Genomic DNA, 26,636 nt, shown 5'->3' on the forward strand with positions numbered 1-26,636 from the left:
TCGTTTCTCCTTCCCCTATTTCCTATGTTGGACCAGATCTTTTGTCCTAACAACTTGACTCCTACCCTATCTCCTACCCCCACTCCCGCCAAAAAAAAGCCCACATACCCACACGTACACTTTTTAATTTGTGGGGTGTCTCCCCAACTCTTAAATGATTTGTGCAAAAACCCTGAATAAGCTAAGAATACTCCAACTCTTGTTCCCAATCTCCCAAGTCAAGACCATTCCTTAATATGCGTTTCATGCCAAACACTCAGATTGCTATATTTGGATAGAGCAAGCCTACTTTAATCTCTAACCCTAGGGTAGAGAGAAGCAATGAGGGGACCCTTCCATTTTGAAAGTGGGGTTGGGAGACCAAGAAAGGGAAGATGAATGTATATCCAAGTCACTCAGGAACTTTTGTGCAGGTGCAAGAAACTTATGTCAAAGTAGCCACAAGATTGTTTAATAGGAGACGGACGAATGTAACTCCATGTTTACTGCTAGAAACCAAAGCTTTGTGTGAAATCTTGAATTTATGGGGAGGGAGGGAAGGAGGGAGGGAGGGGAGGAAAGCATGTACCTGTCTGTTCTTTCCCTGATCCCTTCCCCTCATTTCTGAGCTGCAGGAGACTGAGCCCCCTTGGGCTCTGGTAACCCCCATCACAGGGGACTGTTTATTTGATGGTTGGTTTTGCTGTGCCGGGTACTTCCATTTGTTATCATTTTGTAACACACATGCTGACCCTTTCCCTTCCTCTCTTCCCTGGGAAAATAAAATAAATACTTATTCATACTGAAACTGTCATCTCCTTGTTAGATATTTAGTGTACTTTTCTCCTCCCATAATTCCCACCTTTTTGGACTGGGACTTAGAAGTCACAGAAGAACTATTAAGTTTTCTGTTCAGCCATTTTGTTAGGAATGAATCTTGAAAGTTCAGTCCTTAGCACCTCATTACAGTGGATTTTTGTTTCTAGTTAAGGCCTCTTGTCCTTTTCCTTGGAAGCTGCCACATTCAAGAGGGGATTAGGAGCTTGGCATGCATAAGAATGGGGTTGCCTGTGCCACTGGCTGGGATGAAAGGATGGGGCCATGCCTTGGGGCATGAGACACTAATACTTTGTCCCTAGCTCCTCAAAGCCCTTTACAAATCTTAATTAATTAACCCCCTGCAGCACCCCAGGGAGGGAAACATGTAGAACTGGGGAAATTGAGGCCAGAGGAGATACATTGGCGGCTATAAACACATTAACATTTTGAGTCCAAGTTTGCTAGCCTGCTAACGAACATTGTATTTTTAAACATATAGCTCCCCCTAAAGGAAGGAGAATTTATTAATAAAAAGGAGGAAAAAAAACTTGCTTGGAGGCATACCATTATTACACAAAGTGCACAGAAACATTAGCAAAACAAGGGTAAGGAGTTTCATACATCCACTCCAGGGGCTTTAATCAGTCTTAAAGCTCACCATTGGAAGCCAGCTAGGATGAAGCTTGCTTCCCAGGATGCAAAGCAGGAAGGATGGGAAAGCTTAAGACCATTCATTGGTGAGTTACTGATCTCTAGGGCTTTCTTTCAACAAGCCTGGTAAAAGTAACTGGAAGAGTGAAAGACACAATGAGTTGGGGGTTACCCAGTGCAGTATTTCTTCTTTGCCTTGGTTCTTTGGTGTGACTGCAATCCGAAGTGAGAAACTACAAGAAGTTTCCTTGAAAATTGTAAAGGTTTTCTGTTTACTCCTTTTTAATCTTGAGAAAATTGAACTCCCAATTTTTTTGTCAGTGCCTCAAATTCTTGCAACAGTTTTCCACAAAAGTTTGGTACAGAGCTAATGCCCTTGCTTTTTCTATCAGGGTTAATTGATGGCCTTTCTGTTACTTATAATTAGAAGTCATTCTCAGAGCAGAGCTCTTTCTGGCCTCAGCCCTGTTTTGAGAGTTCCTTTGGGTAGATCCTGAGAATCTGCAAATCCTCAACTCTGAGTGCCTTAAATCACCATAGTGGATCTGTGCGATTGACTAGGGTTAGGAACATGCCAAACGATTAAATCCACTAAGACCGCAAAAAGTCAAAGGAATTAAGATTTATACCAGGGCTCTATAAAGCCCAGCTCTCCAGCCTTCCAAGGCCTTCCGCGAGCAGGGCGCTGCCTTCTCATCAGTCCTAAACTGCCACCAGCGGCTGAGAATCCCTTACATTTCTGAGCTGGGGATCTCCAAATTCTTGCTCGGTAACGTAGCCCGCTTGAGGCCTCCCAATCTGTGTATCTACCGACCTCTCCGGTTCCCCAGGTGGTCTCGACCCCGCCTTTCCCAGCCGGGTCCCCAGCACGTGGCCTAGAACCCGGCCGCCTGTCCTACTCGGTCACGTGAGCGCGCTTTCCTCCCTGATCCCAGGCTTACGAATTGCGGCCGGCACCGCCCGCTCGCGCCGCCGCTGCTCCCGGCCCGCAGGACCTGGACACGGTCACGCCCACTGAGGGGCGGGGAAGGGGCGTGCCCCGGCGCCCAAGGATGACGTATTCTTCCAGAGCCAGTTCGTGAGGCAGTGTTGACCCACGGGAGCGTTTGGAAGGCGCCGGCCGGAACGGAGCTGGTGCCGCATTCAAGAGGTGAACGAAAGAGAGGTAACTAGGCGGGGAGGCAGCCATGGGAGAGACAAAGGGAACAATGGAAAAGACTAGTGAAGGGATAAATAATTGGGAGACCACTGAGGTAGGAGGTAACGGGAGTGACAGCTGAAGGGGTTAGTAACTGGGAGCGCAGAGTGGGAAACGGCCTGGGGGAAGATGGAGAAGGAAGAAGCTGGGAAATATCGGGGTGTGGACACAATGATGTGGCAGGAAGCAGACTTAGATGTTCAGAAAAAGTCAATGCAGATACCAAGGGATCGGAGCAAAGTCCACCATGCCAGGAGAACCAAGGAAAGGCCTCAGACTCAAAGTTACCATTGGCTTATTTATAATCTCTGGGACGTGAAAGATCGGAGACTTGGACCAGTGTCTTTGGATTCTAATGCTGCTGCTCTCCGCAGTCCAGGTGCATTTCTGCAAGTCAGCGGTAGCTGTTTTCAAGGCCTGGTGATTTCTGATTGTCTTCTTGTTTATCTAGGGTTACCTGTTTTGTGTCTTCTTATTCTGGGTTTATCTTCGGTTTGGGTAAGAACTATGTCATGGATCAAAGAAGGAAAGTTGTCACTGTGGGAGCGGTTCTGTGCCAACATCATAAAGGTGAGCAGTGGCCCACAGCACCCGTTGACCTGGTCAGTTGGGTAATCTTGTAGCAAAACCTGTTATTCAAATAGAGTAATCCATGATGTTGAGTGGAATTTAGCAATGCAGGGTAACTTCCCGGTCTAGATTTTTGGTAGATTATTGTCCTAACCCTCACATTTTCAGGAAGCCAAGGACCTCCCAGTAGCACTGGGCAGCATAGACTGTTAGATCTTTCTCATAGAGAACTGAAATTTGTTCCCCTGGAATGTTAATCTGTTATTCCTAGTGCTACCCTCTGGATTTACAGAGAATAACTAATCTTAATTTGGTGTGGTAGAGCACAATGCTGAGTTTGGCTTTGGGGCAGACAAACATGAACAAAAGACCTATTCTATGATTTATTAACCGTGTGACTTTAAATGGTTGTTTTGAAGATTAAATGAAACATACATAGAAAGCTTTTAGCTCAGTGTCTAGCAGTTCTTAATTACTGCTATTACTGGAGCTGTCTGGTAGGCATTTGAGGATTACTCTATTTCCTATACTCCCCCTTACTTCCCCAAATCTTTCCTCAGCTTTTTCTCTAAGATTCACAACAATGTTATATCCTTTGCATATGACAGGTTTGAATTGAAGCCACTCAACTTGGTTTTGTTTTTCAGCCACAGACTGTGAAGTAGTGGGTAGCAGTGAATTTATGAGTCAGTGAGCCTTATACACGCTCACACACAGATGCTAAGGGTACTCTGGCAGGCCAGGATATGGAAATAGCTCCTCAGGGAACCACTGTAGTCATGTGTTAGGATGAACAAGCTGCAGGACTTGACTGGAATTTAAAAAAAAAAAATTTTTAACGCCTACATGTAGGGGACAAAAGTAGAAAATGTTGGAGAGGTGCAGGGGAAGCAGTTTGTGAGGAGCCACCCAGTGAGGGAAAAGGGGTGAATTTTTGCTGTGGCAGACAACGAAAGGCTGCTCTAAGATGGATACGTTTTGTTTGGCCCCCAAAGTGTCTTTTGTTTGCTTTGAAATGGCTCCTGACATTTAAATTTTTACAAAAATCCTGATGTTTGGCAGCTCTTGTAAAATTAGAAGATCCAACAACACTAGGCCCCATTGCTATATGTCAGCAATCGGATAGAGCCAAGGAGTGAATGCCTCTATTAGGTGGAAGATGTCCTTTCCATTTGCCCACACCCGTTAATATCCTTCCTGGTCCTTCCAGTTGGAGACTAATGAAACCAAGGTGAGGGTTAAGAAGATATGGTTAAAAGATGACTCGAAAGCACACAGACCTGTTTGAATCCCCACTTTGCCTCTTAGCTGTATGACTTGTGCAGATCACTTGGCTTCTCTGCACCTCAGTTTTATTTCACCTATAAAATGAAAAGAATACTATTATAGATTTATATGATAAAAAAGACTAAGGTGAGGTATAAAAAACGTAGCGTAATGCTTGGCATGTAGTAAGTGCTTAATAAACATGAAAATAAGAATAAATTAAAATGTGTAATAATGCCTATTTATTGAGCTAAAAGCATAAAATACCCATTTCCCTTCCTTGGAGCTTTTATCATCTAGCTCAAGTCTATCAGCTTGGGGAGTCATGTCTTCCTTGATTGCTGAAAAGTATGTGATGTGTTCATCATTTGTCTTTTTACTTCACAGGCAGGCCCAATGCCCAAACACATTGCATTTATAATGGATGGGAACCGTCGCTATGCTAAGAAGTGCCAAGTAGATCGGAAGGAGGGCCACTTACACGGCTTCAACAAGTTGGCTGAGGTGGGTGTGGGTGGCAGAACCCAAGATGTACAGTCTATGGAGAATTGGATTATAGCTAGAAAACTAGGCCCTGACTTTGCTGTGGTTTGAGAGTGTGTTTTTTTATAGTTTGTTTTATTGCTTGCCTGCTAGCTATCGGTCTCATATCGACATTAACAAAAAATTGAATCATCCAGTGACTCATCACAGAATATTAGAAATAAGAACAAAATTGCCCCCTCTTACCACGTTTAACCAATCAATAGTTTATCTTTTTCTGTGCCCCATCCCAGTCCTTGTAACATGTTCTAATATGACTTAGCGTTTATAAATTTATATCTATAGCTTCAAGTACCTTATTTTTACTTGATATTTTGGCAAGTATTTTTCTAGATTGATATATAGCCTTTCTAACTATATGTTTTAATGACTAGAGAACATTTTATCAGGATCTGACAATTTATTTAGCTGCTCCACTATTGACATTGTAAATAATAGAATATTTATAGTAGAATTTTAGAGTAAATTCTACAAAGTGACATTTCTGGAGCAAAGGTAGGGTGACCCTGCCTAGTTTGCCTGAGTCTGAGGGTTTCTCAAGACACAGATCTTTCAGTGTTTAAACTGGGAAAAGGGCCAGACAAATTGGGATATCATTCTAAGCAAAGGTCATGAACATCTTCTATATTACAAACTGGAAAACATTAAATCTACAGTAAGAATGGCTTAGGTCAGTCTTTGTGAAGCTAACTTTAAGAAGAGTATAAATATGGCCGGTAACTTCCCAGCCCAAGAACACGGCCTGGTGCTAGAGCAGTGATATTTTTTGCCTTGAGCCAGTGGCCGTGGGGTTCTCTCCAATACTCTGTGGAGGTCTTTAGGTTTGTTGACCCCCAACTTCTCTTTTGTGACTAAGTAAGAGGCAGTTTTGCCTGCTGCTTAGTTGCTGAAGCTTCTGGGGTCACTGAGAACTCATTGGCACCCCTGCTCTGCCACTTCCTGGCTCTGTGATCTGCAGCGAGTTATCTTAGTTTCTTCATCTGTAAAACAAGGATAGCGATAATCTCTACGTCAGGACATTATGTAAGGATTGAACCAGATACACAATGAAAAGCACGTGGCACAGGACCTGGCATAAAGGAAGTGCTCAAAACATTGAAGCTGTTGTTACTGGCATCTGTATTGACTGAGGTCAGTGGTGGGTTCCAACACACATGTGCCAGCCAAGACCCTGTATGGTCTATAGCGCTGAGCCTATTCAGTGTCAGCCTCTCACTGGTAATTTTCCTAAGGTGACAATGAATTGGTTCATGTGTATGTCCGTGAAGGCATTAGTGTTAGGATGGGGGGCCTGGAAGTTAAAGGTAAGGGGCAGAAGACATTCAAACAGAACTGAAGAAACAAAGCTGAAGAGTTATCACTATAGATTTGTTTTTGTTGTTCTAGAACTTCATATAATGGATTCATACTGTAGAGTTGTGGTCTTTTGACACATTTCTTAACTCTCTGAGCCTCAGTTTTAATCATCGATAAAGTAGGTATGAAAACAATGCCGGTCTCAAGGGGTTGTTTAAAAAATCAGTTGAAATGTATGTGAAAACGCTTTGCAGACTCAAATGCTACACTGTTGTACAATTGTTGCTTTTATTATAACCCATCTGCCTCTCAGAATAATGAAGTTATGCTGTGAGTAATAATACCTTGTGTTTTTATATTGTCCTTCAGCCACCTTGTCGGGGCTGGACTGTGCTCTCTTTTCACAAATAAGGAGACTTAGGCCTGGAGAGGTTCGATGATTTACCTACGGTCACACAGCAAGTGTATGATGGAGCCAAGGACTAGACCTAGGTCTTTACTCTCAGTGAAGAGGCTTTTCCAGTACACTGGAAAAGCCTATAGTGGCGTCAACATAGTAATACTCATTAAGTTCAAGTTTACAGTTTTTGGTTTCTCAAGTGGTGGATCACATTCTGATAGAAGCGCTGTGTTATCCTAGCTTTACGCAGGTTCGGGGAGGAGGAAAGTGTCTCTCAGCTCCAGCACTGAGTCCGGGCCGAGGCGTCTCTTATTCCCTGCCCACTCTTCCTTGTACCCTAGCTCCTTGTCTCTCCCTTCTCAGACTCTTCACTGGTGTTTGAACCTGGGCATCCGAGAGGTGACGGTCTACGCGTTCAGCATTGAGAACTTCAAACGCTCCAAGAGTGAAGTAGACGGGCTAATGGATATGGCCCGGCAGAAATTCAGCCTTTTGCTGGAAGAAAAGTAAGATGCTATCAGAGGGGAGAGCACCACCTCCAGCCTTACCCTAACCCTCAGCTCTCTTATCTGAGGCTTATTTAAGGAACTCTGAACCCTTTTCATGGTAGTCGCATCTCTTCAAGTGGCAAATATGGCAAGCTAGTTTTTCTTTTTCTTTTTTTCAAAGGAGGCATTTGTTTGAGGATGTAGAGGTATTTCATAGAATTCAAGGGCAAGTACAGCCAGCCTCAAGTAAAACCAAAACCAGGACTGAAATCCATTAGGTAGAGCCTCTTTGTACACTTCCTTCTCTCCGAGGCCTTGCTTTCTGTGCTTCACAAGAGCAGCCTTAAATGAACGAATAAACCCTTTCATTAGCCCACTTTAGATCAAATTTCTACCCTCCAAGCCCGATGAACTGCGGCCAAGGGAATAGAGTGAGAGAAACATTGAAAAAGTCATTTCCTGCTGTGCATTCATCCCTAAAAAGTTAATATACTCTCCTGCATATTCTCTTGGAAGGGATGGGATGATGGATAAGAGGTCTTTATGGAGAAGGGACAGTACCATTCTTAGCTGTCATTAAGTTTAAGCTTAACATAGGGAGCAGAGCCAGAAAGGGGCAAAGAAGCAGCTTGATGGAGTTTGTTTGCTTTAAAGTGTGGAACCCTCTCCAGCGAGGACTGCCCGAAAGTCTTCATTACAATCATTGTTTGCCCAGCTCCTCCCGCACCAGGACCAAGAGATGAGCGTAGAGCCCCAGTGAAGTTGGGCTAGAACACTTCTGTCATTTCTGTCCCTGTGGGGGCCAGGGTGGTGGGGAGGGTAGCCAGCTTTTCTGTGTCCATATTAGGATGGTGAGATTCTGGGCCACAGACATGACTCCCTGGTCCTCAGCAGAGCCCAGGTGGCTCACACCCAAGGGGCTGGGGATGGAGGCATGGGGGCACATTCCAAGTGTTCAGATTCTTCTATACTTGACACGAATCTTACCTTTTTAAACTGCTTATACTTTGTGCCAGGTCCTGAACGTGTATTCTCATTTAATAATTCACATTATCCTGTGAGAAGCATATTACTATCCCAATTGTAGAGAAGAGGAAAGTAAAAACCAGAGAAGTTTAGGTGTATAGCCTGGGTCACGCAGCTATCAGACAGGCAGAGCCAAGACAGACAGGATCTTTCTGACTCCAGTGTAGTTGTCTACTACACTGGCCTCCGAGAGACAAGGCAATCTTACAGTTCCTGAAAGATCCAAATGCATAGCAGTAGAGGTACGACAGATCGCTCTGATCAGTTTGTCGTAGAGAAAATGGTTATGAAGAAAATGGTCTTCGGTTATGAAGTCCTGGACAGAGCAAGGAGAAGCCTTAGCGGTGGTTTTCCAACAGTGTGCCACAGAACCCCAGAGTTCTAGGAGTGGCCGTGCCGAGAACCCAGATGGAATCGGGTATAGGGTGCTGGTTTGCATTTACCTATTTTACATGTCGGGCTTCTGTTTACAATTTGATTTGAAGAAAAAGTTCTTTGGCTAAAAGAATTTTGGAAAAACCACTGCCCTAGGTCAGTTTCTTCGGTTGGAGAGCTAAACCCTAGTGAAGAGAAGAGAAAGGCTTGCCCGTGGTCACACAGCCAGCTAGTGGCAGAGCCAGTTTGGGAACCCAGGTCTCCAGCCTCCTTACCAGGGCTTTTGCAGCAACTTCAATGGCATAGACCTCACTCACGTCATGTGCCTGATGCCTGAGAATAAGCACTTTCGTGTTCTTTATCTCATTCAACACAAGCCATTGCCAATAATATGGCAGGGATGGTTATCAGCCCAGTTTACAGGGTGAGGGAAACTAGGCTCAGAGAGGCTAAGTGGTATGCAAGTTCAGCTGTGGCACGAGGACTTAAATCTAGGTATTATTCACAGTTTGCCTTGATTTGAATATACATTTGTCTGCTATAGCTTTGAGAAGCCAGTGGATTCTCAAAAAGGTGATTAAATCTTGTGTCATCCTGGAAGAAATGTGGCTGAGGGTTGTAGGGTGCATAGGCTGTGGATGTGGCTTTCAGCTCTGGATCGGAGTTCTCCAGGACCTCCCGATACCCACACCCGGCAGTATGCTTCTTGTTATTAAGTCCCATTTTCCAAACATTACTCGTCCTTTTCTCCATAGCATTCCCAGGTGAGAGAAGCTGATTGGGTAACAGTGAATTCATGCTCCCTGTGCACTGTGGGTGTCATTAAATGGAGGCAATATAATGTCATGATTAGGAGCACAGGCTCTGGAACCAGACTCTCTAGGTTCAAATTCTGGCTTTCCACTCACCAGTGGTCTCATCATGAGCAAGTCACCCAAGCTCCCCGTGCTTGGTGTTCTCATTTGTAAAAGGGCAACGGTAATGGTGTCTGCCTCTAAGGCTGGTGTAAGGATGGAATGTGTTGATGTGTGAAAAGCAGTTAGACCTTTGTCTGGCGCTTAGTAAACATATAATTAATGTTAGATGTCACTATTATTATCATATTTTGCCAGGAGATACAAAAGTAACCAGTAATGCTCATAACAGCTTCTGTCCTTGAGGAGTTTACTCACTTGTCAAAATGGGACAGGTGTAGCACAAAATATGTAAAATGTAGCATGCCGACAAGGACACAGGAGGCGGTGTCATGTTTGCGTTCTCCATCCAGAAATACCTGGGTTTTAGTCCTTACACAGCACTTGATATCTGTATGACCTTGGGCAACCCTGTCTGACTATCCCATCTGAGCCTCAGTTTCCCACTATAGAATGGGGAATGTGGTAAACTCCTTTCAGAGTTGTTGAAGGGATGCAGTGAAATAATACATGTAGAACGGTGCCTAACACACAGGAAAGCCCTGAACAACTGGTGGTTGAGTTTCATCTAAGCACCCTGCTTTCTCCAGCTCAGCAGGTGCTCTGTCCCAACCTTGCCTCCTTTTCCACAATCAGGGAGAAACTGGAGAAGCATGGGGTATGCATCCGGGTCCTGGGTGATCTGCATTTGCTGCCCTTGGATATCCAGGAGCTGATTGCACAAGCTGTGCAGGGCACCAAGAACTACAACCAGTAAGTTTTCAGATTTCCCCTTGGGGACCTATATCAGTCTTTGACTCCCTGCTAGTTTAGGGAGACATCCTGCCTTCCTTGGTCTGCATTTGATACAGAGGCAATGAGGGGGTGATTGGGCTGCTCAGAAACTTCCTCATCCATCTGCAGGGCGGACCAGAGATGGTTCTACAATAGCATGTTATATGTGTGTGTGCACTCACACATACAGTCTCATCCTCTTCCTCCTTCATTTCATGTGCCTCAACCCCCACCCCCCAAAAGGGATAGGGTGGGAATGTAGCCCTATTCCTGTCTCTGAAGACAGATCCTTCAAGAAATTCTTTTTCTGTCCCACTCCATTAACCCGGGTAGGATGACCTTGGGAGTCGTGCAGATGCAGAGGGGAACAGAGTTCAGTAATCCAAACTTCATTTCGTGTGGCTTTGGAATATATGTTTGAAAGGGGATTTGTTTTGCATCAGATTTCCTTCCTGTTGTCCTTTGCTTGTGCTAATATCACAGTGGATTCACTTCCTCTGAAAGCTGTTGGCAGTAGAAGGGGAGAGGGTTAGGAGGGTAATAAAGGTCACTTAGTACTTGTCTTATTATAAAACTAATAGCATGTTTATTCCAAGAAAACTTGGGAAACACAAAAAATTCATAATCCGACCTTTCGGATGTATCCATGGTAAACATTTGGTGTGTGTTTGTCCTTCCAGGGAAGGGGTGCTCTGGAATCAGTGGTTCGGTCCTTAGTCCCTTTGGTAAATTATTCTGTTCTTCCTCCTCAGGTGTTTCTTGAACATCTGCTTTGCATACACGTCCCGTTATGAGATCAGCAGTGCTGTGAGAGAGATGGCCTGGGGAGTGGAGCAAGGCCTGCTGGATCCCAGGTACCCCAGTTGTTTAGCATGGTAACTGACGGGGAAAACAGGTGTGCACCAAACCATGAAATCCCTCCTGAGCCATGTACTTGGCCAGAAGTTAAATCAGGCCACATGTGGAAAGATTAGGGCAGAGGGGAGGGAGGTGTTTCCCCACATTTAAGAGCAAAGAATGATATGCCCCCAGCCCTTTGGCAGTGTTTTTCCAAGAATTTTTTTTTAGGAATGCAGTTTATTGGGGATATAGTCCTTTAGGTCTCCCATGTTAGCTTCATGCAAGACACAGTATTTTTCAAAAAGAAAATTGTTCGTCATTAGCAACATAATGGAATCCTAATTATTACCTGGAAGAGACTTTAGAAGCCATCTGTCTACTCAGCACCTCTCATATTATTGGTGTAACCTTTGGTAATAATATTAGTAAATGACAATAGCAATGCAAAATAATAGTATCAAAAACTAATCCAGGCAATACTGTGTTATGTTCTGTATTTTATTGAATCATTAATCTCGTGTGAGAGAGTCAAGTCTTTTCTCCATTTAATAGATGAGAAAACAGCTCAGCACAGAAGTGACTTTCTTGAGGTTTAATAGATGAGAAAACAGCTCAGCACAGAAGTGACTTTCTTGAGGTTATTCTGCTAGTAAGTGTCAGAGCTGGGACTCAGATAGAAAACTGTCTGATTCCAGAATTCTTGTCCTTTACCTATATTATATGAGATCTTAGGGCCCAGGAGTTGTTCTGATTCCCTTCTCAGGTATAAGTCAACTACCTGGGAAATTAAATTAAAAAGCAAGAAGTTGCTTGGTGAGAATGGAGTTAGATAAGAAGGAAAAGAGACACTTTTTAAAGCTATTTTATGAATCCCTCTCCTCCCAACAGCTGTGTGATCTTTCTGTGCCACATAGTTCATTCATTCAATCAATTATTCATTCATTCATTCAACAGGTATCTTTTAAGTGCCAACTAAAGGCCAGACACATTGCTGTACATAGGGGTACAGTGGTAACAATAAAATTATGTATTTCCTGCTCTTGTGGAATTCTGGCAAGGGAAAGACATTAATCAAGATTATACAAATTAGTATACAATTATAATGGTGATAAATGCTGTAAAGGCATTGGTGCATAGTATGACAAGAATGTATAATAAGAGGAAGAGACCAAGTAGGGAAGGCTTCCCCCCAGGAAATAAGTGAGCTAAGAAAGAAAGAATAAGCACTAACTGGGGAAAGAGGCAGTGGTGTGAGGAGTCTGTTGGTTGCAGGAAGGCTCTTGTGGTAATTCAAGTACAGAGTCCCTGGAAGGGACTTGGATTATGGTGGTGGAATAGATCGAATAGACTCTACATCAAGAGCTGCAAAGTAGATAAAAAGACTTGATGGGCTGACTCTGGGCCAAGGGTTTATTAAGGATGACCCCAGGGTTTTTCACTTAGAAAACAGTGGGTGGTGGTGCCCTTCGCTGTGCCAGGGAACCCTGAGAAGGGAGCCAGGTTGAGGAAGAAGGTCAGGGATTTGGTTTGGCATATACTATAGGGGTTGAACCTAGATGTCATGGTGACAGGTGACAGGTGGGGACCGGAAATGGCAGTGTGGAGATCATCTGTGTAGGTGGTAACTGAAGCACAGAGGCAGTGAGGAAGCTAAGGGGAGGCTGGAGTGAGAAGAAGAGAGGGCCTAGCATGGCATTTTGAGAAACTTAAGTCTTACCGGCTGGGTAGAGGAGAAGCATTCGTTGTAAACCGACATCTATGTTCCCAGCAGTGCCTATGCCCCTCCTGACCCACAGCAACAAATTCCCTCTTTTCTTGGCTTGGTTTTCTTCCTACCTGTCTGGTTATTCCTTCTCTTTTTTTCCTTAAGGCTCATTCTCCTCTACCCAGTGTCAAATGCTATAGAGAGATCAGTTACGATGTGGATTAAAAATTAACTGTTGAGGAAAAAATTAAGATACTTGTTAAGTTGGCAGATGGGGGCCAGGCAGGAAGATGAGATAGGTAAGTCGATGCAAGTTATTGATAATTTCTAATTCTTGGCTTGGGGGGTGGTGATTTCATAATTGTTCCCTATATTATTGTGCTTTACGATTAATGTCCCATATAATCTTTTGTATGAATGAAATAATGCAGTTGACTCTTGAACAATGTGAGGGTTAGCAGTGCCAACCACCCTTGTGGAAAATCTGAATGTAACTACAGTCAGCCCTCCACATCTGTGGATTCCTAACCATGGATCAAAAATACAATTGAGCCTTGAACAACTCGGATTTGAACTGCGAGTCTACTTATACGTGGAATCCATCAACTGTCTATTAAAAACACTATGGGGCAGATGTTTATGCTAGAAAGAGAGAAAGCTGTTTAGCAAGCAGATGTAATATGCATTCATGCCTAAAACTAGAGCTCGGTCAATCTTGACTTGGAGTTCAGCGTGCTTTTTATACTCGACGACATTGCAATAGCCACTGACCTTTATCTTCTTCCTGCTTCTCGCCCAGCAAGTTTTCCCACAGCCCTTTTCTCTGCCCTGCAAGGTTTAGTAACTTGCCTATGTGGAGTTAGTCACGCAGACATGGTGTGGGCTGGGCATGGTCACTGGGGTAAGGACGCTGATGTCTCAACCCACGAGCTCAGGAAGCTTGGTGTTCAGCTCAGACTGGGGTGATCGGGGCCTCAGGTGGTTACATTATTCAAATTAAGACAAATCTGCCTTTATAACAGGCAGTGAGTGAATTACAATCAGGCTCTACCCTTCCAGGGGCTGGAATGTTCCTCTTCTCTCATTACCACCATCCAATTCCTCATTTTCCTTTCTTCCAGGGTATATGTTTTTCCTAACAATATCAATGTTAGATTGTTTTTTGAGTCTGGAATTATAGAAAAGGGATTAGGTTGAGCTTAAAGGATAGTTAATAAACTCTGTTTCACTGAGTTACCTTGAGCAGGTCACTTGACCCCCTGTAGGCCTCTGTCTTCCTCTTAAAACAATAGTGTTAATAATAATAATAATAATTGCTAACATTTACTGGGCATGTACTCTTTGCCAAGCTTTTGCTAATGTACTCCGTGTACATTATTTCATTTCATCCTTAGACCCAGTGTTGGTAGATGCTATTATTATCCCCATTTTAAAGATGAGAATATTGAAACACAGGGAAGTTAAGTGAACTTGTTCAAGTTCACATAATTCGCAAAACTTGGGGCTAGGATTTCAGCCTGGCTCCAGAGCCTTGTTTTCATTTACTACAGTTTACTGACTGCCATATAGGAAGGTTGAAATGGACAATAACAGTATAAAAAGAAAAGTTACAACCTAATATTTATTGCATCTTATTATGAGGCAGGCACTAGGCTGAGTTTATCACACATATTCTCACTTAATTTTCACGTAAGGTAGTGAATATTATTCGCCTCATAAGACCAGCTAAGGTTTTCAAAGGTTACTTAATCTGCCCAAAGTCTCACATATGTTACTATGTGGAACAGCTCAGGTCCATCTACCTCCAAAGCCTATATTTTTCACCATCTTCTTTATTAATTCAATGCTAGAGGAGTAGACTACTCGTATGTTGTTATCACAGGGCACATTCCCAGTACCTTCTGGAAAGGGTCTACCTTTCCAAAATAGTGCAGGGAAACACACTGACACGTTCTTATTCTCCCTTTTTCCTGATGCAAGGCCATTCACTGTCTTGTTGATACTCGCTGTTGCCAGGTCTCCCTTCAAGACGCTGTTGCCATATCTCCATTATAGGTTTTAAATTGATTTTCTTTTAGGTTGGCCATTTCCTGAAATACATAGTTTATTAGGAAGGAGCCATTATCTTGTTGAATATTTGTGCCTCTATCCTTCCAGAAGATGTTCTGTGTTTTTTTTTTTATTGTGATAAGATATACGTAACATAAATTTTATTGTTTTATTCATTTTTAAGCCTACAATTCAGTGGCATAAAGTATATTCACAGTGTTGTATAATCATCACTATTTCCAGCACATTTTCATTGTTCCAAGCATACTTCTTTTAAAAAGAAAACGTCCCCCCACTACACACATACTTTTATAATTATAAAGGTCATACATGTTCTTTACAGAACATTTGCAAACTACTGGATGTATAAAGATGAAAATTTAAATCTCCCAGGATCCCACTCTCAGCAACTCCCATGCTCACATTTTCATTATATTTTAAGCATTTCCTCTAGTTCTTCCTGTGCGTGTGTGTTTAATTGTGTTGATCTTTCCCATTAAGTTGTGCAGTGTCTACTACCTGTGTTTGGGTTCTAGGTTGTTCGAAAGAACTTTGTCAAAGCCTTTTTTTTTAGGCTATAAGCTCCTTAACATTCAGAAAACCAGTATGTTTTTGTTTTGTTGTGCTTTTCCCCCTTCTTCTGCCTCCCCCCTCCCCCCCACTCCGTTTCAAGCCATTGTTTCTCAGTCTCATTGTGTAGGACCCAGCTCCCTGGCCCATGCTGGTATTATGAGCCTTGCACATCCCGCCCCCCCCCCCCCCCCCCGCAGTGGGTTGCCAGTCGTGGTCGCCAGTCGCTGGTCAGCCGCTCTCGGCAGCTGTCACCAGCTGCCGGTCGCTCATGCTGGGTCGCTCCGCTGGCTACCGGCCACTCACACTGGCCACCAGCCGCTCAGGGTGGCACACAGTAGCCCGTGGCAGCCCAGCTCCAGGGAGAGCTGTTGTGTACAGTCTTAGCTATAGAGGGCAGCAGCTCACTGGCCCATGTGGGAATCGAACTGGTGACCTCTGCTTTAGGAGCAGGGGCGCTCCAACCTCCTGGGCCACCAGGCCTGCCCCAGTATGTACCTCTGAGATCTATTTTCAGTGACTCATTCATTCATGTTTTCATACATGTATTGAGCCTTTCTCTGTCCCAGGAAGGTCCAATGCTAGAAGAGCAGGAATACAGAAATGAATGTATGGAGGGGCTTGCCCTTAAGCAGCTCACAGTCTGGTTCATGGACAAATAAGTAGTCCATGGTGCTGTATGTATCACAGTAATGGATGTGCAGGGCAGAGCAGGTATTGACAACAGGAGTGGTCAGTCATGGTTGGGAGTTCAGCCAGTAATCTTTTTAAACAAGTCCAATTATGACATAAATATTTATAACAGAAGAAGTCACACTGTGAACAGTTTACAACCTGAATCATGCTTTGTCCACTTAATGTTGTCATATGAACATTTTTCCGTGTCTCATGTTTTTAACAATTCTTCATATCATTATTTTTAATGGCTATAGACTATATTTTGCTTTACCGTTCTGCTGTTTGTTGGTTATACAGGCTGTTTCCACTTTCTCATTATTATAAATAATGCTACAATGAAATCTATGAACTTAACTCTTGGCATTTTGGATTGTTTCCTCAGGATTGGGGTCTGGATGTATCCATTTTACCTTATTTTTGCCAAGACTTTTTAAAAATGTAAACCATTCTAATTTTATAGGTGAAAATTGATATTTTATTTAATAGATATTATTTCTTAAAAGTCTTTATGTAGACAGTTAATGCTATTTAGTGGTGGATTTTTGTTGGCAAAAGCACAGATGTTCTGTTTTCATTTTGGTATTTTTATCTTCTCCTTTTTAGAGTTACCTCCATTTCGATAAGAATTCTGCCCACTGCCTAAAGTAGGTAGAAGAAACTTTTATCAGGCACATTTGAAACTCAGAGACATTAAGTGAGGATTCAAAGTCACACAGCAAAGTGATGGGACTGGAACTAATGTTTGTTCTTCTTTGTTTATATAGCACTTTATAGTTCCCAGGGTACACTGAAATTTGTTATTTCATTTGATTTGCCCCTCATAATAATCTATAAGTAGATAGGACAAAATGTGCCCATTTCAAAGATAAGAGAGCTGAGAAATTATGTTGATTGTATAGGGTTTTCACATTTCTTAGAGAATTAAGACCATGCCGGCAAGACAGACTGTCAGGTTATCAGGGAAATCTTAACCAGAGCCCTTCCTATTACACAGTTGTAAGTGAATATTGTTTCCTATGTGATAGTACAGAAAATAAAGCTCCTTCTGTGGTTTGCAAAAAGATGACTGAGAGATGGAGTAACTTACCCAAAAGCACACAACACAGCGAGTAAGTATAGTCTCGTTTTGAACACAGCCCAGATCTTTCTGCTGTTTTGACTATGGTCCCAGAAGAATGTTCCCACCAAGAAATTTTGTCTTCTAGAGATGCAAATTTTGCCTTCGCAAGACACGACTCTTGGAGATTTCAAATGCAACACTTGGAGATTTCAGATTTGCCTCTGTGTACTTGGTAGGACAGGTAAACAGGGTTCTTGGAACCAACAGACACCAGCCTTGCCAATATTCTCTTTCTGTGGGCAGGAAAGTTTTACTCCGTCTCCTTTCTGAGTGTCTGTCTGGGGAAGTAGTTCTTATCAAAACTGAGGGCTGATCATTTTGCCTTTTGTGTGTGTGTGTGTGTGTGTGTAATATTGGGGTACAGTGTGTTTTTCCAGGGCCCATCAGCTCCAAGTCAAGTTGTTTTCAATCTAGTGTGGAGGGTGCAGCCTACCATCTCATGCGGCAATTGAACCGGCAACGTTGTTGTTGAGAGCTTGTGCTCTAACCATCTGGCTACTCCTCCTGAAGCTCAGCAGCAGCTGGTTGTCTTCAGTCTAGTTGTGGAGGGTGCAGCTCATTGGCCCACGTGGAGGTCAAACCGGCTTGCGCTCTAACCAACTGAGCCATCCGGCCACCCCACCCCCTTTTTTAATCCTCAATAATGTGGATTCTTTTGCAGTGTTTCAGGGTCCATATGACTTAAATTTAAGGTTTTAAAAATGTTCTCTATAATAAACACAACAATAGAGGTACAAAAAGTAAAAAGAGATGGTCTTTGCTTCCTTCTTATCCAGCCTTCCAGAGATAATCACTGTTACCGTGTTTCCCAGAAAATAGACTGGGTGTTATATTAGTTTTTGCTCCAAAAGATGCATTAGGGCTTATGTTCAGGGGATGTCATCCTGAAAAATCATGCTAGGGCTTATTTTCCGGTTAGGTCTTATTTTTGGGGGAAACACGGTAATAGTATGGTGTGTGCCTTTCTAGACTTTGTTTTTTGTTTATGTATACATATAATTCACATGTGTGAGTGTGTGTTTTTTCTGAAACTTGCTTTTTTTCATTTAATAGTAGATCTTAGACATCTTTCCAATCAGTGCATTTAGATTTATCTTTATTAAAAATAGTTGCATAATATTTCATCAAATTGCAGGGTCATAGGGTATATGCATTTTAAAAAACAAGATGACTTAAGTGAAGGACAGCATTCCAGTGGGTGCGTCTGGTTTTAGGCCTGCAGCTAAATGACTTTGGGCAAACTAATCATCTTCTCTGAGCCTGTTTCCTTATTTATAAACTGAGTATAGAAATACCTTATGTAGTTGTGAAGATTAAAATCATTAATTTATCAAGCGTTTGTTGAGGGACTTCTGTGTACCAGGTAGTGTTGACTAATATATTTGATGGTGTTTTATAAACTAGAAAGCCTTATATAAGGAAGTTCACTGTGAGAATAATCCAAAAAGAGATGTGTGCTTATCTTTGTCTCTTCCCCGCTCACCTTAGTGATGTCTCTGAGTCTCTGCTTGATAAGTGCCTCTATACCTGCCATTCTCCTAATCCTGACATCCTGATACGGACTTCCGGGGAAGTGAGGCTCAGCGACTTCCTGCTCTGGCAGGTAGGTAGTTTCCAACCACCGTTCTGTTTGTGTCAGCTGAAAACTGCTACTGCACCCACAGAATGGATTAGAGGGGCTCATCCCCATTCCCACCCATGCTGGCATCAGAGAACTTGGTGGGGGAGGGGGGCTAAAATCTGGAGAGATGTCTCCAGGCTGTGCCTGGTAATGTTTGCTCTTTCTCATCTGTCCCTGGCTTTTTGAACCTGTGTGGTTCTTGCTTTCTAAAGCTCCTAGAAGAAAAATCAAGGCTATCCAGCTGTTATGAAAACTTCACCTGGGCCCTTGTTCAAGGAACTGGCCTTCTGCTTTATGTCTCTGAGCATAAGCTCCTGCCCTGGTAACCTGCCAAGCACGCCAGCACCTCTGGGCTAGAACCTTGCTTTGCAGTTACTAGTCTCTCTCCTTCAGAATAAAGGGCCACATCTATGCAAGTACAGCCCCTAAGGGATATAAACCATATGCAAACTCTTAGGTGCCATTGCCTCTCAGCTCAGTGTAAGTAGTCCCCCAAAAGCTCATAGTTAAATAAATTTGTCTTTGCTCGAAACTCTCTATCATCTGTTAACTTGACCCCTGGGTAGCACATGACAGGGGAGAGTCCTTGTTCAAGGAGAAGTTGGAGGGAGAGACTCAGCTTGGAAGCAATTCACATGATAAAGTTCCAGAAATTTTAATGGACCATAGTCTTAAAAGTAAACTAACAAGATTTAGCTTCTGAAGGTACTTTTAGTCATTGGCTATATTGAAAGAAGGATAAAGTGCAGCTTATGGTTCTGTGGCCTACTCAGCTGGTCAGATCATGTCTGGATAGTTTACTTCTTGGCACTGAGTTTTAAGAGACCACTTGGTAAACTACCGGACTTATCAGAAAAGGCCAACCTGGACACGATGTCCTACAAGGAATGAGTGAAGGATAGTGGTTTGGAAAAGGGAAGCATGATGACAGTTTATTCCCTTGGAAAAAAACATTGAGTATCTGCTTTGTGCTGGGAATATGGCAGTGACCAAGTCAGAAATAATACCTACCGCCTTAAAATTTATAATTTGGTGGCAAAGACAGTGAACAAGTCATTACAACCTTGGGAACAGATAACAGCTCTAATCTAGCCTTCAAATAGTTGAAAGAATTACACTTTGAAGAAGAAACAAACTTGTTCCAGAGAAAAGACCTGAGATCTTGGTAGAAGTTCCAGGGAAGGTGACATTGGTTTAGCATAACAAACTATCCGACAACTAAAGTTATCCCCCTTGAGGTACTGAATTCCTTCCTCACTGCTGAAGGTATCCAGCAGTGGCTGTCAAGAATATTCCCAAAGGGATTTCCACATCAGTGGTTATTATTAAAGTTCACATAGCTCTGTGCTCTGACTGCTTTCTGTATATCATTTTGCTTGATTTTCATAGTACTTTAAAAACTAGATATTCTTATTACCCCAGTCTCACAGTTGAGGAAACTGAGGCCCAGAGAGGTTAAGTAATTTTCCTCAGGTCAAATAGATGGTAAGCGGAGGAGCCAGAATTCAAAGCGAGGCAGTCTGGCCCCACGGCCTATGTTCTTAGCCACCATGCCATCCTCTGCTACATAAAAATAACAATAGCAGCTCCCATTTGTTCATTGCTGACTTTTATCAGACAGCGTGGCTCCCAGATGACCTCTAAGGGCCAAGAGCCAATGACATAATCCAGATGTGATTTCATAGTCCTAAAATTGGCTCTTAGAAAAATCCTGGTGCAAATGTTGATCTAGTCTTATTTTCCTTCTGCCTTGCTCCAGGCAGGTGATCTGCCTGCCTCAGATGACCCCTCCCCTATTAGTGTGTGCACCAGGGCTGGCCGCAGCAGCTGCAGCTCAGAATGCTCCTGCCGTGTCATCGCTGCGCTTCTGGGTCTTGCTCAGCCTGCTCCTTTGGAAGCCTGCCTGAGGATGTTACTAAACTGAACTCTGTTCTTCCTCACCTTTTCCAGACCTCCCACTCCTGCCTGGTGTTCCAGCCCATTCTGTGGCCAGAGTACATGTTTTGGAACCTCTGTGAGGCCATCCTGCAGTTCCAGATGAACCATAGCATGCTTCAGGTTAGTTCTAAAGAACTAACACTCATCAGGTATGGTCCTAGATAAACCATAGCATGCTTCAGGGCTGGCCTGACTGGGATGGGCTAAAAGAAAAGGTGAAAATTGATTGAGCACCTATTATATATACCAGCTATTTGCTAATAAGCACATTAATAATGATGACAGTAGCTGTCACTTAGCGTATTTACTATGTGTCGATCACTGTGAACAGTTTACATGCACTGCTCATTTAATGCTCCCAAGAACCCAGTGTATTATTAGCCCCATTTGTGCAAATGAATAAATAAAAATTAGGAACACAACCAATAAGAGACAGAACTGGGATTCAAGTGACAAGTCTTGAATCTTTTTACCAGGGAAACCCAGGAAAGGTTTCTCAGAGACTGGGCATTATTCCCGGAAGGTCTTAGCTTTGCTCGCCAGATCTTGATATTGGAGGCAGAGTCACCTCCATCTGATTAGGACTCTTAATAATAGTCGGGTGTGTGGTGGTGGCAGCTTACATATTGAGGGTCTAACAGCACTTAGGTGTTTTCATGTAAGCTTTCCTATTTAACTCTTCTCCAAAAGCCACCTTAGTGGAGAAACCAAGGGAACTTCAACACACTGTGTGACTTAGCCAGTCCCTTCCTGCCTCCGCCTCTGGTGTCCTTGTCTAAAGTGAAAGGTCTTTAGGGTCTTCTCTGACTCCGTCACCCTAACAGTGAGGTACAGATCCCTGCTGGAGAGGGGCCAGGCTCTGCGTTGGCTGCAGCCTACCTGCCTGGCACTGTCTGGGGCTGCCATTTGCAAGAAGCCTGAGCTTCACGGAGCGACTTGAAACCAGCCCTGTATTTCCTCCCTCTGGCTGGGCGCCACCATCCTTTCTGTCCTGCCAGAACTTAGCCTATTTATCCCTATCCTTAAGCAGTGGTGATGGAAGAATAGCTAACTGTTAATATCTGGCACTAGGCTAGGCATTCATTTTCTCATTTTTCCTCAAATCACCCAGTGGGGTGGATACTGTCATCCCCCTTTTGCAGATGAAGAACTAGGCTTAGAGAGTTGAGAGGGTCCTGTGGACAGGAACTTCTCGAATCTCAGTGCTCCAGGAGGACTCACTCTGGCCTGATCAAGCTCTTCAATCAATAGCATATGTCTTTGCCCATTATTCCCACTTCCTGATCCCCCCCCACCATACACCCCACCATTATCCAAATCCTCCGTGTTGGTTAAAGCCCAGCTCAGATATTGCTTGTCCATGAGGTTTCATTGGTCCTCAACCTTCACCAGCCACTTTCTCTCTCCCCTGAGCTGCATGGCCCTTTCTCTTGCCTCCCTGACTACCTTCTACCTTGTTAGGGACTTTGTTTAGAGATCTGTGTCCTAATCAGCCTGTAAACACATAGGTTGCTGAGACTGTATCCTGAGCATCGCTATAGCCCCCAATGAGGTCCTGTACCTCGGACCCAGGGTTCCGCCTGACCGAAGCCAGGAAAAAGCCCTCCCAACAAAATGGAGAGCCTTAGCAGTAACTTCCCAAGCCTGTTTTAGTCTTCATAACTCCACGGGTGCGCTCATCGTCATAGCAGAAGAGTACCCTTGAATGCCTGCAGGGGGGATATTCCAGAGTTTTCATTGGTCATCTTTATTCATGCAGTAAACTTTATTACTGAGAGGCCTTAGCCCGTCACTTCCTATTCTGAACTTCCATGTCTGTCTCCAATAGAAAGTACCTCCCGAGCTCCATTGCAAGAGTCGAGTACTTGTGTACATGTAAGCTATTCCTTAAAGACAGAGCAATCCAGGTGTTTACAGGCCGAGTAGGACAGAGACATGTACACCAATACCATAATATAAGGCGGCGGAATTATGTGGTAACGGTCATCAGGGTATAGTACCCCGAAGTCGGCAACAAAATAGTTTCTCACACATGGAATGGGTTTGGCCGGAGGAGCTCTGGCGCAAAGGCTTTGCGGCTGGTTAAAGTGGCAGGAGCAGAGCACATCGGTGAGGCAAAGCAAGGCCTTGGTTCTGCTCCAAATGGATTTTCCAGTCACCGGGTGCATCCTCCCTGCCCTGGGATCACATAGTCAGTCAATTGACTATTTCACATGTACAGGGCACCCTAAGTGCCCGAGGAAAAGCCACAGTCTCTGCCCTCTAGGAGTTTATGATTTGTCTGGAGACACACACACGATATGAGAAGTGCTCCCAGGGAGTATGATCCCCTACCTGGTGTCAGAGTTCTGAGGGCTCTGGGGAGCTTACTTTCCAACAGAAAAAGGGGACTATGGATACTAATACCTGTTCTACTAGGCAGAATGCAGGAAGTGGCGTAAGAGTGCTGAACCTGCTTCTCAGAAGGTTCACAGTAGGGTCATTTGCTGAAAGAGTCAGGCTGGCCCCAAACGGGAGGCAAGTCTGGAGCCCAACTCTGTAAAATAGCTTAGGGAGTTAAGAGGATGGCACCCTTAAGAGTGAGCTGGGAAGCCAAAGGAAATGACCCTGCGGATGTGCCCCAGGCTGGAACAGGACCTTCCTTGCAGCAGAGAATAGACAGTAATAATGTTTAAAATTACTGTTTCTGTTTGAGAGCCTGCTTATATGCTAGAGGGGGTTTTACATACGTTATCTCGAATCCTTAAACCATTCTTCAAGGTAGGTACAACCCCCACTTTATAGATGAAGAAATGAAGTTAGGAGAGGATTTACCCAAAGCCACAGTGCTAGTTGGTGGGGGAACCAGGAGTCAGACCCACATTTGCTGATTCCCCTCCAAATACAAACCTGAGAAGAATTTCAAGAAACACATGCTCCCACCCAAAACAAACCAAGATGGACCCAGAACTGCCAGTCCCCTGACTGTTCACACAAGCACCACCCATCACCAACCTACTCCTAAACCTTTCCAAATTGGGAACAAACTCCCCACTGTTCCACTTAACTTGGCAGACCCCTACCTCCTCCATCTCAGTTCCGTCCCCATCTAAAAATGATCTCCCCTAATCCCCCCCTTGTCTTTAGCAGAAGGCCCGAGACATGTACGCAGAGGAGCGGAAGAGGCAGCAGCTGGAGAGGGACCAGGCTGCAGTGACAGAGCAGCTGCTGCAGGAGGGGCTCCAGGCCAGTGGGGACGCCCAGCTCCGACGGACACGCTTGCACAAACTCTCAGCCAGACGGGAAGAGCGAGTCCAAGGCTTCCTGCAGGCCTTGGAACTCAAGCGGGCTGACTGGCTGACACATCTGGGCACTGCATCAGCCTGAGTGAGGCTGGCCTCCTGCCACTTTGCCCTGCCCTCTGCCTACAGAGCCCCACTCCCCCTTTTTTTTTCTTGATGAAGGGCACCTCCCTCCTGATGATAAATTGTTTCCTTTGCTAGGTGGGGAGCCCCAGAGGCCAGTTTATGAGGGCCATAGCTACCTTTGGGTTGCCTGGGACAGTAGCTCCTGGGGAGGGTTAAGGGTGAGAGTCTCCCACAAGTACACTAAACCCAGCTCTGGTCACCAATAGGTTTGGAGAGCAGGGGCCCCCGGCTCTTCTGCTGCCTGCTCCTTCCACCTTTGCCACCTCTACCTGTGCTCCTAAATGCACTTTCTTTTTCCACCAGCAAGTCTTTCAACACAGAATGGCGGGGAATAGGTCTCCCCAAAACCCTCACCCTGTACCCATCCATCTTGGCCTTCTACTCGACTTTCACAAAAGATTTGGCTCCACCTCGGGTCTGCTGGTAAATAGCTAATAGGCAGCCAGCGTCATTTGGACAAGGAAGGGGAGGGAGAGACAAAATTTGCCCATCTGCTGCTCCTCCTCCTTGGCTCTCCACCTGGGATTTGCTATTGAATCTCTACCCCTCCCACCACGCAGTGCTGATTGCTCAGTGAAAGGCTCAGCGCCCCCAATGGCGCACGGAAGCCAGGCAGTGATTACAATCCAATTACCTATTGTCGACTCAGCCCACACAAGCTTTCCTCCTCCTCTTGCAGGGCCCAGGGCCAGGCTCCACTCCCCAGTGAGACCAGCCCCCTCTATGGCTCCAGGGTAAAAGAAAGGCCTGTAGGCCCTGGTGAATCTAGTCCAGCACAAGCCTCCTTCCCTGGAACACATCAGGACCAAGAGCACAAAACAAGCACTTCCCAACTGACTGCCTCCTGCCCTCACCACCTCAGACTCTGCTTCCCACCTCCTCAATCTTTGAGGCTTCTCTCAGCTTTTTGACCTGGTCCCCTAAATAGGCCGACAATGTATTCTCAGCAAGGCAGAGTCTCAGCTTGTGAGGGCCAAGGCTGCCCAGCAGGAAAAAGAGGGTCAAGTTCAGGGCTCCTTTCCCTTCTCTCCCTGCCAGGCCTCACTGCAGATAAGATTAGTGCCTTTGAAGAGCTGTCCGCCTGAGCAACTGCTTCAGGTGCCCCATCACAGCAAGCACCAGCCTGTAACACCAACCAATGGCTACTCTGTTTAGTCTTGCCCATTTTACTTTCTGCAAACTCCCCAGCATTTCCCTCTAGGGGAGAGGCAGGGTCTTGCAAGACTTGCTAAGAGTATACTCTTGAATCCCCTGACTTTCCTATACTCTAGTCTCCTCACCGCCTTCCTGTGCCTGGATACCTGCCTGGCACAAGAGACCCCTTGGCTATCATCCCTGCTCCCAGAATCAAACTTAAATGCCAGACACTGCGATCGAGAAGCCAATCAATGCACCCTTTGGCAAGCCCCCCACACACCTGGCACAGGGTTCCCAGAGAGCAGGTGCTGTACATTTTCCAGCTTTACAATGAGGCTGTTGACAGCCTTAATTAGGGAGGCATGAATTACGGGGCTATAATGCAGAGCCCTACAATTAGGGCGGGAATGAGGGGCTGGAGGCAGCAAAAGAATCTGCCCTGGGAGCGTGGCTGAGTCCTGTCTCGGTTGTGGGTTTTCCCTAATATGATTGGGATTCAGAAGTGATTAATGGGGCTGGTATCTCTTTTGCCTGAGGTCCTGTATTCTGGGAAACGTACAGAATGGGGTGGGGTGGGGAGGGGCTGCCCCAGGAACACTATAGGGGTTGGAAGAAGAGGCTGAGAGGCCACTGCTGCCCAGGAACAGGGGCTGCAAATAGTTGATTTGAACTTCCGGTTGCTTTCTACCGGTATGACTTGTACAAACCAGCTTCCACCCTTGCCTCAATAAACTAGGTGGACCTATTTAAATGTCCTTCCCACCTGTGAGTCAAGCCCCCACTTGAGGGTATTTATCATGTTCTTGTGTTCTCCTGGGTGTCAAATAGAAATTTAATAATACTTAGATCTAAAACTTGCTAACAGTGCGATGAAAGAACACTTGTTTTGCTGCTACATTTGTCTACCGTCCCTCAGGTGTACTTGGCAACCTCCAGCATCCCTAGCTATTGGGGGCGTGTGGGGTAGGGGAGCCATTGGAAGAGCCCTTTTACCATCACACCACCTGTTCCTCCACTTGTTTCCAAATCCCCGGACGCTTTCCTCCACCCTCCTTTTCCTCGCGCAAGTGAAAGGAAGCCAGTCTGCCAGTGTGGAAGGAGGGATTTCGCCAGCTGCGTTTACAGCGCCCAGGCTTGGTGGCCGCATCGTGGGGGCAGCTGAGCTTGATGTCTCCGAAGCGTGTGGAGCGTAGGGGGAGGGGAGTGCTGGTAGGCCTTCTTGGTAGCCGCTCTCCATCATTCTCTGGCAGGGTCCTGAAGTCTGGGAATACA

At 44.8% G+C, this 26,636-nt stretch overlaps 1 protein-coding gene across 4 annotated transcripts; it reads left to right on the forward strand.

Annotated features, from left to right (window-relative positions):
• Positions 1-2,471: 2,471 nt before the first annotated feature.
• On the forward strand, positions 2,472-26,242 carry DHDDS (dehydrodolichyl diphosphate synthase subunit). Of its 4 annotated transcripts, none has more exons than XM_088790619.1 (9): positions 2,472-2,614; positions 3,099-3,217; positions 4,871-4,987; positions 7,086-7,228; positions 10,162-10,278; positions 11,052-11,153; positions 18,750-18,864; positions 20,833-20,940; positions 23,947-26,242. In XM_088790619.1, exons 2-9 carry the CDS (start codon positions 3,155-3,157, stop codon positions 24,184-24,186), a joined length of 1,005 nt encoding a protein of 334 aa, XP_088646745.1. In that variant the 5' UTR covers positions 2,472-2,614; positions 3,099-3,154; the 3' UTR covers positions 24,187-26,242. The 4 variants fall into 4 exon arrangements, with proteins under 4 accessions (XP_088646745.1, XP_088646747.1, XP_088646746.1 ...); XM_088790621.1 differs by having other exon boundaries at positions 23,950-26,242; XM_088790620.1 differs by having other exon boundaries at positions 2,491-2,599.
• Positions 26,243-26,636: the final 394 nt, after the last annotated feature.

Source organism: Rhinolophus sinicus, chromosome 14 (genome assembly GCF_057876585.1).
Source record: "Rhinolophus sinicus isolate RSI-liver-muscle chromosome 14, RSI-T2T, whole genome shotgun sequence".
NCBI lineage: Eukaryota > Metazoa > Chordata > Mammalia > Chiroptera > Rhinolophidae > Rhinolophus > Rhinolophus sinicus.